The 16437-nt window shown below is 43.9% G+C and overlaps 1 protein-coding gene across 12 annotated transcripts in view; it reads left to right on the plus strand.

The window, feature by feature from the left end:
* The window catches only part of Foxp1 (forkhead box P1), a 382214-nt gene that overhangs the window by 341518 nt on the left and 24259 nt on the right, over nt 1–16437 (plus strand). For all 12 annotated transcript variants that reach the window (XR_008722666.1, XM_055628587.1, XM_055628591.1 and 9 more), the window contains one exon: nt 11900–11983. Coding sequence is in view for 11 of the 12 variants with exons in the window: in XM_055628587.1 (XP_055484562.1) it covers nt 11900–11983 (84 nt within the window). In the remaining variant the exon portion in view is untranslated. The remainder of the gene's footprint in view (nt 1–11899; nt 11984–16437) is intronic.

Genomic DNA, 16437 nt, shown 5'->3' on the forward strand with positions numbered 1-16437 from the left:
TTTCCCTCCCTCCATATCTCAATGTCTTCATCTTTTTCTTTTTGTCTCTCTCTCTCTCTCTCTCTCGCTTTCTGTGCCATCTCGTGTCATTCACACTTTCTGGTAATCTGCTGTTGCTGTACATCCCAGAAGTTGCTAATGATACTGAAGTGGAGCTAGGGGGGGGAGTGAGACTGAGAACATGGCCATGAATGGGCAGAGGATGAGTGTGTGAGATCCAGATGGGCGAGTGGACACACAAAGACACGTGTGTTCCCAAGCCACACTAGAAGCTATATGAGAATTCAGTCCCTCTTTGGCATTGGTCCCTTTTCTCTCTTCTCACTGGGAGCAATTGAATTCACTATGTATTTCAAGTACATACACACATATTAATATATAATGCATTTAAGATGTATGTATGTTTACTGTATCTGCAACATGGTTTTTGGAAATGCTCTGGGCTATGTTGAATGTATCTTATGACTGGAGAATAAACTTGTGCAGTTTTCCTGGAGAATCCCCCTTGAGAGAGCTGGGGACATTTTAAATGTGAGCTTGACTTGTTGGTAGAACTTGTGGATGCACCTCCATATTTTAACAGTAATCCCCTTTTTGGTGTAATTAATCGAAAATTAGTTTCTGAAAGTAAAAATTGGGTCAGAAATGGAGATTATTAAAATGTACAGTTGCAAAAGCCTGACCTCGCAAACCCCATTTATGCAACGGAGTTCCAGAATGCTTTTGAGTGGCCGATGACTCACGACGCTTCTTCCCCTAACTGGTTCAGTGTAGGCAAGAGGTTAGCCGATGAGGGGAAATTAAAACAATGTTGTACATTATATTGGTACCAGCCATGGAAAAGCCTATTTTGTATGCAAGGCAGCAATGCCGAGATATATGGAGAGCCCTAGGCTAAGTACAGAAGATAATTACATTTGGAGTTTTACTGAGTTAAGTCATTTACAGCTTCAAATAGTTGCAGAGAAAAATCAGCCCAAACACACTTAAACTTTTTGTTGTGACTTTTCAGGATAGAAAGGATTTTTTTTTTCTAATTAGTTATCATCTTATATGAGAAACTACAATTTTGGTAGAATACTTTTTCCTCATAAGTTATTTTCTTGAGCTCGTTAATATTTTCCATTCAGAGAGCAAACATAAACCTAACTGAAAATAGTGAGATGTTTGTACAAGCTTAGAACATACCATAAAAACAGTTTTCAGAAGCATATAATATTTTTTTACTTTAAATTTCTTATTGAAAAAAAAATGATATATGCACCTAGGGTTTACCTGTGATATAAAATTGAGTTAAAATAGTGACATGAGTATACAGACTTAAAATTTAAAACATTTTAAAATAAAGAAATTCTAATACAGCATAGTGATCTGTAAGAAGTAAGAAATGAGATTAAAGGAGACAGAAACTACCTCTCCTCTCAAATTCTTTAAAAATACTTAGCAAATTAAACATCCTGTCATGTGAGATGGAGTACAAGCTACTGTTGAGGTGAACAGGGATGTTGTTCAGAAGCATATTTAACTTGAGCATATCTATGGAGAAAAACAGCGAATACCAAGTGCACTAAGGGGGTTCCACTGAACAGAGACCTTAACTCTTACTGCCTGGATGTCTACGTATTTATTGGTGGTGGTAATTTCAAAACGATGCATGTCTCTAGATAGACTTACTCGCTGTGAGATTAAATTCTCACGACAGGCTTAAGTAAATTGTTGGCGTTGTCACAGTTTGCCCAGGTATGTCTTCCGGTCTGCATGGTTGATCACGGGCTACTGGTAATTACTGGGGAACTACGGATCTGTCTTACACAGAGGTCTGGAGAATGGGCAGAGTGAGCCCCAGTAGTCAACCAGGCTGTTACCTCCTGGCAGCCTCTCTGATGGCTTTTTTGGTGGGCGTGGCCCAGGGCTGTGAATGGTTAAGAGGAAACCTGGACTGTGTGCAGGTTTCAGGCGTTCTGAGATGGCAGCCCTCTGCCTTGATCAAGGCAAGGCAGGTTCCCCAGTGGCTGATAGAGACAAAGGTGATCCGGCTGCAAGTCCGCCAAGTTGTGTAGCTACCTGGGATGGCGTAGCAATTCGATGGAGTGTTGTTCCGGGGAGAAGAGAGAGGACAGCTTTGCGGGTCCCATTTCTTCTCGGCTTAATAACTGGTGCATGGTGCTTGCTAGGAATTAGCGAACTGTAGACATCAGGTATGACCTCATGGTCTGAGAAAGATTGTTAAGTGGTTGGGGTAAAAGAGAGATGTTTCACGAGAGGTGAAAATTACATGAAACTAACATTTTATTGTTGTACATTACGTTATTCTGAAACAGGGATAGGCCAAAGCCTATTTTACGTATGATGTGTGATTGTTTGTACTCCACAGAAACAGAATCTGGTAACTACACCAGAACCTCTGTGGGCTGCATAGGCTCTTAGAGGAGTTTGCCAAACAACCTCTGGTCAGGGCAACAAGAAATTTTGCTATATTGTTAGTTACTTGTTCCCCCGGGCTCCTGGCTATCTGAAGTTCTGCCTGCCCCATCATATGCCTCCTCAGCCATAAAGTGTAAGACTTTTCTGTCCCACATCAGCCAGGTCACCACTCCAGCAGCTTCCTAGTACAGACGCTTGTCCACTTTGGGCTCAGGGATGCCGGCTCATTTATTCAATCTCCTTAAAAGAGCACAGCCCTTTTTAGAGACTCTGAAGGATGGCAATGGTTAGAAGTAGGTAAAGCTGCCTCATGTTTCTTATATTCTTCAGTAAAATTCTTATATTCTTATATATAAGAATGTATTCTAATGTTCTTACATTTGGTTATAAAATAGATGACAGGACAGTGGGAGGCAGGACAATGGCCCAGCAGTTAAGAGCTCTTAATGTCTCTTGCAAACCACTGAGATTCCCAGCGTCTACAATATGGCTCATAACTGTCTGTAAGTCCAGTTACAGGGGATCTGACACATTCTTTTAGTCTCAGCAGGCACCTGCACACATACAGTGCATATAAGCCCGCACACGGGTACACACATTAAAAACAAATTATAAACAAAATAAGTAAATCTTCAAAACCCGTGCACAAGCTGGTCATGGTGATGCACAATTTGGGAGGCAGAGGCAACTGGGTATTCAAAGCCAGCCCAGTCTATGTAGGGAATTTGAGGGTAGCTAGGACTACATTGAAATACCAGGTCTCAAGAAAACAAACTAAAAAAACAACAGCAACATAAAATCACCTCATAGATAACAAGTGGGTCTACCATTGGCTAATTCATTGACACAGGTCTTTCAGAGCAGCAGAAATTTACTCAAGAGAGTTCCAGGGTGAGAAAGGGACCAGCCAGAACCGGATTAGTTATTATCCAACCAGACAATTAATGAAAGATGTGAGTAGTTCCAAGTCTGTCTTGTTTCTGTGGTGCTGGGGATTGAACCCAGGGCTCTGCAAACGTTCAGATGGTCTACTGCTGAGCTGCACTCCCAGCCTAAGTTTGCCCTGAGAATTCACGGCTCTTCTGAGGACTAAATGAAAGAGTTTAGATTGCAAGCTTAGTGAATCTGGGAGCTTTGGGGATACTGAGCAACTGTGCTTAAAGCTAGATTCCTTGTTTGCTTCCCATTTCTTTGAATTCCAGTACTTCCATTTTTTTATTGTTTTTTTTTTTAATTTTTTATTTTTGTCATCACATATACCCATGTTGTAAATGTACTGGTTTCTTTTTAACTGTATTTCATTTTGATTCAAGGGACAAGTTCCCACTCTACATTCCAAGATGGCCTTGAATTCACTGCAGCCTGACTGCCTCAGCCTCCTGAGTGTTGGGATTACAACCGTGCCCTCCCCGACACTCAGCCTGGGAGTGTCCACTTTAATTTACTCAGTTCCACATCAGGAAACCCATAGAACCAGAGGTAGCGGGGCCAGGCAGAGACCTGCAGTGTAGGAATACTTGGGGGAGACACAGCTGGATGCGGGCAGCCTCTCTGCTGCCGTTCTCCGCACACATGCTCTCCCATTCTTAAGCACAGCCCGGGCCAACACTTGTTGTAAAAGAGGCACGCTGCACAGCAGTAATCCAAGGACTGCTGCCTTTCACCCAAGGCATTTCTTTCCCAGTCCAGGGAATTCCTGAAAGTTTCTCGAAGTTAATTATAAAATCGCTAGTTATTAAGGTGTAAACTTGAGAAGTATTTGCAGCACCACAGCAAAGAACGGTTAAGGTTTGAGCAGTTTTCAAACAAGCGATGCCGTATTTCCATAGCCTGCCACCGGCTCTGGGCTGGGAAGCGCAGAGGCCACTCATTTGCCCCTGTTTCACAAGGGCTCATGTGAGTGGTAGTTCCTGTGTAAGTCAGAGGATAATAAAGACTCTAAGGCAGTCAAATCCGGAAGGAGCTGAAGCTATCCAAGGCCATTCAAGTGCTGTCCTGTATACCTAGACAGTACCCTCCCTCCATATTGTGACCCAGAGCAGAAGATCTTGTATCTCTGCTCCATCCCTCACAGCTACCTAAAGAAATGAACCACAGTTAGCCTTTAGAGAAATTGGCTGGAGATGGTTCCCTTCCTAGGGCTGTTTGTGCAGTTCTCCACTCCAAGCAAAAGCCTTTGAGACTCTCTAACCAGCGCTGTATGTAAGAATGTCCCTATTTCCAAGTCGGTGAAATACGACTGGATCCACAAATCCCATGCTGTCTGCGGCATATCTGTTACCGAGCAAGGGAGCTGTGTACCTTTGAGTGTATATAATGAGTCTTTCCCTACCGGTGAAGAGAAGGCTTGCTCAATCCCATTTCCATTTTGCCCTTGAACTGGTCTCATTGAGAGGAAAAGAGAGTCAAAATATCTTTGTGTGGATGTTCTGAGATTTTTTTTTTTAACATTTCTCTCCTTGTTTTACCGTTTAAGAGCCAGTTAGAATGTCTTACTATTACTAATGGAGTGGATAAAGGTCAACCCCAGCTATTACTGAGGAGCCAAACATGAACCCAGGGAGGTCATATAAGCAAAAGTAGATAAGAACATACCACAGAAGTCATTTGGGTAGAGGACTTTTTTTTTCTTTTTCTTTTCTTTCTTTCTTTTTTTGTTTTTTTTTTTTGTTTTTTTTTTTGTTTGTTTTTTTCTTTAACCATTTTTATTATTCCATCTGTTAAACGTTCTCTGTGGATGGATTTTTTTTTTTTTTCTGGAATGATGTGTAAAAAGATGTGATGGAATTGCAAAGGAAAAAGTTACGGTCTTAACATAGGTCCATGAAATATAAGCCTTCCCTTTACCCTGCCTCTGCCAGGACCGAGGGACCCAGGAGCTGGAAAAAAGTGCGGATGGCTTACCTCATGTGGCACAGTCAGGATAGTCAGGAGACACAGGATGCCTCTGGGAGGGCTCAGCACCCACTGCCTACTAGGTGGGAACTGAGTGTGTACATTCATATTGTTTTAACTGGTTGGACCCAGCTGGTGAGGTGCATATCAGTTTGCTCAGCCTTTTTTAGCTGTGAATGAGATCACACACACACACACACACACACACACACATACACACATATGCACACACACATACGCTCTCATACAGCGCACAAGACCTTGGGAGAAGGAAATACTTTAAATGACAGGCAGAAAAGGAGCCTTACAGTATTGACCTAGGAAGACGAGAGTGGAATGGGTACATTTTCTTGAGCATGCAGACTATTTTTTTGCCATAAGAGAGTGCCACATCACCCACTTTTCATCCTCTGCAGCTGATTATGTCTTTTAAATTAAAAAAAAAAAATAAGAATAATGTCTGGAGATGATGTGTTTTCCTTGTGTGCTACAGGGATACATTTCTAGACAGGCCTCCTCCAACCCCTCAAATACTCGAGGTTGATAGTGAAAGCTTTCAGGGCTGGGGATGCAGCTCAGTTGGTGGGGTGTTAGATTCATATGCATCGAGCCTTGGTTTGATACACGCATGCGCACGCACACGCACACGCACGCACACACATACACACACACATACACACACACACACACACACACACACACACACACACACACACACACACTGCAAGCAGGCAGGAGGCAACTGGCCTTAGTCTGCCTCTGTTTAAAAGGCTGGGCTTAAAGGAACATGTTAGTAGTTAGGTTCCATGCACGCTGTCACTGCCTCCCACATTCTGACTGTATTGAAGCCCGGGATGGAGAGCCAGGGGCCCCTGAAGTGTAACGGTAGGGAAGGAAGTCTAGCATGCCTCCAGTGCCACAGCAGGCACTTCTAGGTGCTTGTGCAGGGGGCGATGGCAGAGGCTGTTAGCAAGGAGGTGCCAGCTCAAGACAACCACTTGAGGATGCACCCAGATGCATAGAAGAGATGGTGAGCCTAGGAATACAGTTGTTTTCGGTTTTTTGGGTTTTTTTCTTTTCTTTTAATTAATCTAGCTGATCAGCACCAACTAGAGTGACCAGCGATTCCAGCCAGCCCTGTGCCAATTCCCCCCGCCCTCACCTCCAGGTTGGAAGAAATTTCCAGGACCTAGAATTTCCAGTTTAAAAGATGGGACAATCCTGACCAAGATAGGATAACCTGGTCATTCCACCATGTGGCAAGCATCATCCGCTGTATCGTGTTGTGCTCAGAGAGGGGCTGAAACCTCTCTTGGATGACTGTTGGCCTTCTCATACACGAGTCACTGTCCCTGAGGCTTTGCACCCACAACTTAACCAAATTCCTCTGTTAAGAACTATGGCTCGCTTCCCCTTATTATCGTCTATTTTTCACGTAAGGAATGGAAATCAGTCTGTGGGTCGTATCCACTGGGAATGCTTCTCAATGGTGTGTCAAGCGTGGCATTCCGTCTGTGGGGATCATAACCATCATTGACATCTGAGAGCCAAAGATACCATGTTCATTTCCCACCCACCAGCTAAGGACACTGAGATCGCACCGTGCAGTGGTTTTCAACCTTCCTATCACTGCGACCATTTAGCACAATTTCTCTAAAATTACCTTTGTTGCTACATCATAACTATAATTTTGCTACTGTTATGAATCTCAGTGTAAACACCTGATCTGCAGGATGGTCTTAGGTGACCCCTGTGAAGGTCATTCGACCCCCAATGGGGTTGCTACCTGCAGGTTAGAACCACTGGCTTAGATGGTCGAGTTAACCTGTTTCAGGATAGTGGTGAATGGTAGAAAAATCCCAGTTCCCCACCCCAGGCTGGTCAGCATTTTATTGATGGTGCTACCTGCAGTATTGCTCCCAGTTTCTTCCTTTCTGAGCTTACCTACCCTGGAGCCAGTTGCCATAGTTAACATTCGTTCTTTGAAGCTCTATCTGTGTTCCTTTCCTGTCTGGCCTGTCTCGGCGAGCTCCCTCCCAAGGGACCCTGCCCAGTGACTCTGGAGCTAGTGGGAAGTTTGGGAACTTGTCCACATGTGTAGCTGTAAGCTCTCTGGAAATGTCAGCAGAGAGGAAAGTGCACAGGTTTCAGTAGCAGGGGAAGACATTAATCCTCCCACAAATTAATTACACCGTGGGCTTTGCATGTGATTACCCCACATTAGCAGGGCTATTTGTAATCACACCAGCTTCCTAGACTTCAGCAAATATATTATCTGTAATGTGTACCCCTTTGGCCCTTTCTAACCCCATTTGTAGCCATACTCAGGACATAACAGCGGCCCCATAGAACCTCTTGCCTTTCTCTCCCTGAGCAAGCTCAGAGAGTGTCAGGGACAGCAAAGGCCTAACATTACCATGACCTCCTGTGGTCACAGCTTTGAGGCTGGAGCCAGGGAAAGGGAGAGGGAGCGTCTGGGTTTCTCACTTCACATCCTTTTTTTTTTTTTTTCTTTAAAAAAAGACACTTATTTTTCATAATTTAAAATCCTGCCTAAGTCTGCAAGCATTAGGATTCCAAGACTATGACTGAGTATTAGTGTGTGTCTGCTTTAAATGTCAAGAGAGTCTTTAATAACAACATGCAAGGAATGTTAAGATGGTGACAGAACACAATAAAAGTAGGGGAATTCTTGAGTTGGGGTAAAGTGAGCCATGGGTCACTTTCTGAACATGGTAGTTGATGGTTAAGACATCTTTACAAGTTTTGTTCTGGTGCTGAATTCAGAGAGTGTGTGATCGGCTGTGGACAGGGTATGGAGTTACTGCTTGGTCACTGACCAGATCGGTGCAAGAGCTTAAGTTGTGTTGCTGCCTTCCAGAGACTCCTGTTTAGGGTGTGTGTGTTTTATTTCTGACCCCTTGATCCATTTTGCTTTGATCATACACAGTTCAGAGAGCAGTGTTCTTCCTGTCAAAGTCAGGTTTGACTGTTGGATCATCGCTGCATGAAAGCATGCTTTGAAAGTGAGGTAGTCACTGTTGAAGTCCGTGGAAGGGTAGGGTCACCCAGACATTTTTTTTTTTTTTTTGCTTTCGCTTGGACTCTTGTGGCCCTTACAAAAACCCAGGCTATCTTGAGAGGCTGTCTCTTTGCTATCTTGAGAGGTAGTTTAGCAGGCTTAAGCAAAGCATTGGAGTTTGGAGGTGGTCTCTTTGGGAACATCTCAATCTACTGCCCCTCAGGTAGAGTGCCTGCCACCACTGTCAACCCCAGTTCCTTTAGGACAGTGGTGTTGGAAGTCAGAGTGAGGAGTGGTACATGGGAGAATTTTTATGTTCAGGTAAGGTCCCAGGGGAAGTTTGAAAATCAGGCCATTTGGGTAAAGTCAGACCTAGCATTTATAAAGGAGGATTCTGGTCTTACTTTTTTCCTTTCTTGGTTCCATGGCTTAACAGGTATCCATCCTGTGTGCCTCAGTTTTCCCAATTACAGAACGCAACTCAAGTAACCCCAGAGCCACAGTGATCTCTTTATCTGTCCCTACAAACTGTTGCATTTTTACATACTCACTCTCACTCATTTCAGTGGAGTCCTGTGGCAGTCCAACAAGAGCTGCCTTTAAATCAGAGTTTGGGAACCCCAAACTCTGCTCCCTTCTCTCTTTGACAAAAGCATGTGCTAGATCCCCCCAAGTTTGCTCTCTGCAGACACTGAGCAGAGCACCTAGCCTTTGGCATTTATAAGTGGTGTTGGAGCAGCGCACTGAGTTCTGAGCTTCCACCGCATTGCCTACCTAAAACCCGGTATGATGCTTAGGTGATAGAAAGGGGTGGCCTATATCATCCAATAGAGAAAAATCATTTGCCCAGAACTGAGGGCAAGATCAGTCTACCAGACTCACGCACCATCTTCCCTGTGCTTTCTGACCTGTTGTAGCGTCTTTGAAACCCAGAACTTATTTCTCCCTTTGCCCAGATCCACAGCTGACTCCATGACACCCCATTGTGTGGATTCTGATTCCAAAGATATACCCAGCCAGTGTAGACTAGACTGATTTAATTTCTCCTAAAAAAAAAAAAAAAAAATTACAGCAGGTATTTTTAACCTCCATGAAGCATTCATTAGTCGCTGCACTGAGCTTGCTCTCTGCGGAACTCATGTTCAGAACAACCTACGAGTTCAGAGATGAGTATTCCATATTTAGAAGGAAAAAAAATTGAAATGCTCAGAAGGATTATCGAATGTGCTCAGAGGCCAGAATTTGAACACAGCACAGTAGGAGAGCGTATCCATAATCTGCTTCTATTGTGTCATCTTTCAAGAGAGTTGGCACACAGGAATGCCCTCTTATGAAACCCATCATCCTGCCTGTGTGCCAGCTCTTGGGGAAATGTTAGAAACAATTCTCGTTGGGTATCACAACAAGCTTTTATTTTTATTTTTTTTAATTTGCCAGCCAGATTGCTAGTTAACCTGTGCAGTTTCTCAACCCCCTTTTTTTTCCTTTGGCCTTTCATGGAATTCCAAGGGAAGAGGTAATAATACAGAGGGTATATTTCCTGCTGTAAGAAGTCTGTATTCTCACATTATGAAATGGAATGGTGCTGGAAAAGAGAGTGCAGAGAAGTTGTGGGATGTGCTCCTAGTGCAGTGAACTTCAGGAGATGGATGTGGCCCTCTGCACACACTGTCATTGCTCATGTCTGTTGGAAGGTCAGACCTGGTGGCTACGGAGAGGATCTTGCTTGGTGCTGGGCTTTTAGCTTTTTTTCCCTTTACCATACTTATTCCTTGTAATTGCTACATCGGAGACGTTTACCCCCAAATTAAGTCACAATTAATATTCAGCAGACTCTTCAGTAAATATCACCTCTCGCCCTTTAATTTGTGTTGTTCGGCATGGGCCAGTCTACTAACTTCATGGTTTTAGAAAGAGTGACATGTATGACTTAATTCCCTTCTGTCCCGTGATAGTTTGCAAACAAACTTTAAAAGAAAAGAAAAAGACATCTCAGAGTACTTTAGTTTTACCATAAAAAAACAACCCCCCCAAAAAACAAACAAACAAACAAACAAACAAACTAACTTTAGGGCACTTAATGTAAACAAACAGACAAAAAAACGAATAACCATAGAAAAATGCTATTCCCAACATTTTAATTGTTTTGTCTGAGCCGCTCTGAAAACCCAAATTCCTTTGGCATTATGTGTTTAGAGAATCTCCGTTTGGCAGTTCAATAATGCACCAAAGAACAGAGGGTGGATAACATACAGTAGATCCTAATATGGTGCCATTCTCATTTCCTGTTTGTCAAAAGACAAATGCTAACACTGTAAGGCTTCCCCCTACCCCCCTGCTTCTTCTTCCTAATTTATTCCTCCCTGAACCACAAGAGAATAAAAAAAAATAAAAAACTCAAATGTGATATGGCTGTTGATTGAGCTAGCCACCAGAGATGGGACAGATGCATGTTTTCATCTGCTGTTGAGCCCATTCCCCTTTCTCTGCCTTCCCCTTACTCCCGAGCCCCTACCTCCTGTCTCCCCACCACCAGAAATAACTTGGTTAAAAATGTGAAGTGGGTTTCATTTTGGGCATAATTTTAGACTTAAACAAACAAACAAACAAACAAACAAAAAAACCCTGCTTTCTAAAGATTTAAAGTCATCTATGAGATATTTAAAGGAATAGGTTCCCTACCCTGCTTCTAAGGCATTGGCTTTGGAAGATAGACGCATGTATGCAGAAATATTCCTCCTACCCTTCTCATGTCTACCTTGTACCTTAATGCTACATGTCTCCTCAACTTTGCTTTATGTTTGGAGGCCATATTACTCAGTACTTATCCAAGAGTGGCCATTAGAGGTCCTTGTCCCATATCTCTTGTGATGTAACAAAGTTATCCCCGTATCAGAATGGTCCAAAGCCACCATAAAGGTTCTAGCATCAAGTGAATAGTGAATGCGCACTCTGCCCATCCAGTTAAAAACATCTGTGACATCAGAAGATAACCTTTTATAGAGTGAAGATACTGGGGTTATTAAGAAAGTGTCTAGCGGGTACTCAGATGTTAACACTTGAAATAGGGAACTTACCGTTCACCTAAAAATGGGAACCCCCTCGGTCCTGGTATCCTAGCTCCTCCCAGCTACTTCACCTGCCAGTGCCAGTCAGACAGACTCAGCTAACTTTCCACAAGGGTAGCCAGGTGTCAGGAGTTTGTCCACAACCACAACAGATACATTTATGAGAGTGAGCTAGCTGCTCATCTTCCCGTGGCCTCCTCGTGAATCAGCTTGGCTAATGAGCATGATTCACGCTTGCCTTTGAGCTGTCCGTGTTGCTCAGGGCTCCTTGGTGCCAGCAGGTCTAGAGTGCCCCAGTTAAAGTCCAATGCACCTCCTATTGGGAAATCTCACATCAGCACCTCCGGCTGCTTGGACTTTGGCAGGGGTCCTACAGATCTCAAATGACGAAGCAGTTAAAAATGATTCCAGCATGTGCTATGGGTTGGGGTGGTCAAAAGAACTACACATCTTTGGCCAGTGACATAACAAAGCCTTCTCTTCCCATTAGCTCGCAAAAGACAAAGAGCGCCTGCAAGCCATGATGACCCACCTGCACGTGAAGTCTACAGAACCCAAAGCTGCCCCTCAGCCCGTAAGTACTGGCCCCCACCACAGGGAATGACACCACAACCTAGGGCTTTTCCTTCTGTGCGTCCTCCCCGGAGTGCTTCGAGAGCAGCTCCTGAGGGCAGATGCAAATGCCAAAGCCCTTTTCCCACCTGATTCTTTCTGGCCTGTTAGGGTGAAGACGGGCAGGAGGCTGGGCATGGGAATGACACTGACATCCTAGGTTTTTCTTGCTTGTCTTATTTCCTTGTGGTAGGCCTTAAAGTTGAAATCTAGGCAGGTACATGATGCCTACACAAACCCCCTGCCTTGTTCCTCTTTCTTCACCATAAACCAATCTCATCAGCACTCACATACATTTCTGGAAATCTCCTAGTAGTTTTAGCTGATTATTCAAAATGGAGGCCATGCCTTGGTTCCTGATTTTAAGATTTGTAAAATTTAAAGGTACGCTGACTTTATTTGATTTTGCTGGGAGTCCCTGTGTGAAAATTAATTGAGCGTTGACAATCTATAGTTAATAGCAGCAATTTTAATCAACATGCAATGATGCAGCATAATGGCAAAGTATTGGTTTATCTGTTTTGACCGATTTTTTTTCCCTCTAAATAAAGCAAACATACACCCCTATATGTATGATGTATGGTGATAGAAATAAAACGGAGTCAGACTATTAACCCAGTAAATATGGTAGCCTGCCAAGATGCAGTTGGCAGACAGAATTAATGTCTGAAGCAGAACACATTACTGAGATACAGGACATAAAATCATTAAACACTCCACGCATCCATTTTCACTGGGAAAGAGTCTTAGCTTCCATGTACTTCACAGTAAATGGCTGTAGGACTGGAGGTACAGCTACCAAAAAGGGGCGGGGGGGAGCCAAAGCCTTCAGAGCTGTTCCCACCTGTCCCTTCTCAGAATACTGGGAAGAACATAAACCCTGCTGAGGAAATGATTTGCCCGACTTCTAGGGTAGTCATGGCCATTAGCAAAGGGAGTAATTGTCCTGGACCTCTCTGGAAGTCCTCAGGAGCTCTAGTCAAGTGCTTCCCCTAGGATGAAGAGTCTGAGACTTCCTTCACGCCTTAGCAACAGGGAGAGAATGAGGCTGCCCCCATCTTCCTCCACGGATTTAAAAACATTAGTGATGGAGTCATGATTGAATGTAGCATTCTAGGAATAGGCTTGTTTTCGATCAAGGCAGAGGAGGAATCCATCGAAAGAGATGAAACTACGGAGTCTCATAGGGCCCTCAGCAGGTGATGGGGCCTCGGACTAGCGAGGAGCACCGTACATGTAAGCCCACATGGGCACAAGAGGACCCTTCATGCTCTGTCTCCCCGTGGACCTGTGCTCAGTAGCCAATAAACAAGAGAGAAGCAGCTGGGGGTGAGGGAATGAGCTGGGAAGGAAGGTTTGTCTTGATTAGTATTGAAAAAAAAATGTTTTACATTCTAGAAAATTATAACTTTGAAGGGGACCTCCTACTAAATTTATTTTTAACTGCTCTATTGAAAATTCTCTACCACTAGTCAACATTATCTCTTAGTAGCTCAGCACAGTATTTCTTTATTAAAAGAAATAGGCACGAATATTTTTGACTGAAAAATTAATAGCTTTTGAATTCATACACAGCAGGTTTTCTTTTGCAAAGAAGTCCAATATCGCCGCACAGCACTTCTATAACCATTTATTTAGAGTCCAAGTCAAACCTTTGACAGCTAGAGCGCTGCTACAAGCCAGTATAAAGAACTCCAAGATGTAAACCAACAATAGCCCGTCTGTGTGAGGTTCGCCATTGTCAAATACATAGATTGTTTGGATTAGTTTATGTAAATGTACTGTTGTATTACCCTTTGAAAAAAAAATCACATTTGTGTATGAAAAGTGGTTCCCCTCACAGGCAGCATTATAATTCCTTATCCTTTAACTTACACGTAAGAAGTAAAAATTGGTGCCTGACACATAGATATTGTGTGACACTCTGTTGTCGGAGTGAACCTGCCTCCTTTTCATTTATTAGAAAATAGAAAATTTTATTATAGATACCATCTTAGAAATCAGGAATTATTAAAATATGTATAGGTGAGGCATTGGAAAATTAATTATAAAAGATAGACGTGTAATGTTTTGCATAAATTTTCACTTCCTTGCCAAAAGAAAAGAAAGAAAAAAGGCCCCATCCATATTTCAGACCCTTGATGCTTTAAACTTTAGGGACTCAGAGCTATCTAGTGACTGATCCTAATGTTCAGAATATCCCTACAGCCCGTAATTAATTTATTCCACCCTAAATAATAGAAAGGCTGGTGAGCCTTTGAATGAGGGTCATTCAAGAATCTGTGGTTCGAAACAAGTAGTCACCGAGTTTCACATCGAGCCATAGATGGGGGCTTCCACATTACAGCCTTGCCAGCAAGTTCATGCAGTAAGGAACTTGGTGTTTATCTTAAAACTTAGTCACTAAGTGACAGAGTGCTTTGCCACAAACATCGCCCTTCGCTAACTGCCGTTTGGGTGGCAGTTGTCTCTCACATCCAGTGGTCCAGCCTGGATCCCCAGTTCTTCCCTGGAGTGAACTGCCAAGCACATTCTCAGATGGTTCTTACATCAGCTTGGAGGTGTATTTTTCTGGGTCCCAGCATGGGGCACATCTGCAGATTTGGATAGTTACAGGTTGTGCACATTCCCAGGACAGCGTTCAAGGGTATTAGCGAGGCTCTGAGCTCTACCCACAATGGGCTGACCAGAAGTGTATGGCTCACTGGAGCTGTGTGTCCCAGGCTTCGTGTCCAGCTGACTCCTCAGGTAGCATGTCTTCTGATAGTCATTACATCTCTTCTCTCAGAATTGGAGTTCCTGAATTTAGAAATCAAACCAAGAGACAGTTACATGACCACCATAACATACTGACTGTGGTCAAATGAGAAAGACCGAGACTTGCTGTAGAGGTGTTTGAAGTCTCGTGAATTAAGCTACCAAATAAGTGTAAGCATATATCTGTACATGTGTACATATGTACTCCTCATATACACATAGACTATTGGTTGTATAGAGAGTGTTGAGTGTGACTAGGAAAAGTGACCTGGGAAAATGATGTGTCATTTGAAACCTAAGAGCCGACTATCATTCCCTAGAAGAAAAGACAGTGGCTTCCCAGCTCTTGCCTCTGGTGAGGAGGGAGTACACGGACCTGTGTGTGTAGGAGGATGATTGCCGGGAGAGGAACGTATACAGAGAGGGTCAGGTAGAGGGATGAAAGGAATCAATAATCTCAGGATTCAGCTGTCATCAGAGGCAGGCACTGCATGGAAGGGGCTTGGCCAGAATCTAGCAAGTTCTAGAGTTAGGTACCAAGAGAGAAAGGCTGTTGTTGACATATGTTTACAATAGCCAAATTTGTTGTAGTTTAAGATTTAAAAGTTCTTCTGTTTCCCACAGAAAAAGAAGCAACAGCAAAAAAGGAGAAAATAGCCCGTTCCCCCTTTGTTCCAAACCCGGATCCATTCCCAGAGCTAACGGCACAACGTCGTGTCTATACTTAACTCCATGGAGAATTGGCTGAGATTGATCAGGGAGTGGGGGTGGGGGGTGTAACTCCATACAGAAAGACAGCGAAAGGAACCATGTCTGTGTTAGGACTCTATTAAGTCGTCAGCGACTTCTTACAGAGCCATTTTGCCATGCTGGTGATAGAAGGGCGCAGGGTAAATTCCACTCCACAACAGGGAGGGGGAGCACCTCTGCTTTGGGGGCTCCTGCACTTGTGAGAACTCCTCCCCAGGCCTGGAGAAACCACATTCTTTGAGATTTGGTGGGCAAGTAACTACAGCACAGGTAGTGGAGCCTGCTTCGTGAAAAATTCCTAACACACTTTCGGAATGAAATGCAGCTTGAGATTTTTTCCTCTTTGCACATTTTCTCTCTGAGTCTAACTATAGCAATTAGGACTTGTTTTGAAATAGCTTTTAGCTCCTATGAAACCAGAGTGGTCCCCTCCACCCTTTTGGGGGAAAAAAAAAAAGGCTTGTGAACTTCAAGGGATGGGTGATCAGGCCTGGGCTGCAGGGGCCTTGCAGCAGTAATGGCGGCCTGTCATAAAGGGGGACTCTCATGTACAGCGCACAAAAGCTGTTTTGTAGGCTGGTTTTTGTTAAGTCCCCCTCCACACCTCAGCTCAGGTTTGTTGTTCATGTCCCTGCCAGGGATGCCACCCTCTGAGTCTCTCGAATAAGCCATGCTCCCATCAGTGCAGAATCTTCCCCAAAGGCCTCCCCCCTGCCACCCACTGCCCTGCCCTCCGTCCATGGAGCCTGAACTTGGTGATTCATGCCTACAAAGGCAGCCTCCAGTCTCTGAACGTTGCAGGTGGGGGCAGGACCTGAGCCTCTTAGGCCCCATCCAGCCAACAGCAGAGAAACCAGTTCGGTGAGCCCCAAGTCCCTGCTGTGTTGTGCTGGCCTCTGGTGTTTTGGT

The sequence above is a fragment of the Psammomys obesus genome, unplaced genomic scaffold (assembly GCF_907164565.1).
Source record: "Psammomys obesus unplaced genomic scaffold, mPsaObe1.curated_primary_1811, whole genome shotgun sequence".
NCBI classification, from domain to species: Eukaryota; Metazoa; Chordata; class Mammalia; order Rodentia; family Muridae; genus Psammomys; species Psammomys obesus.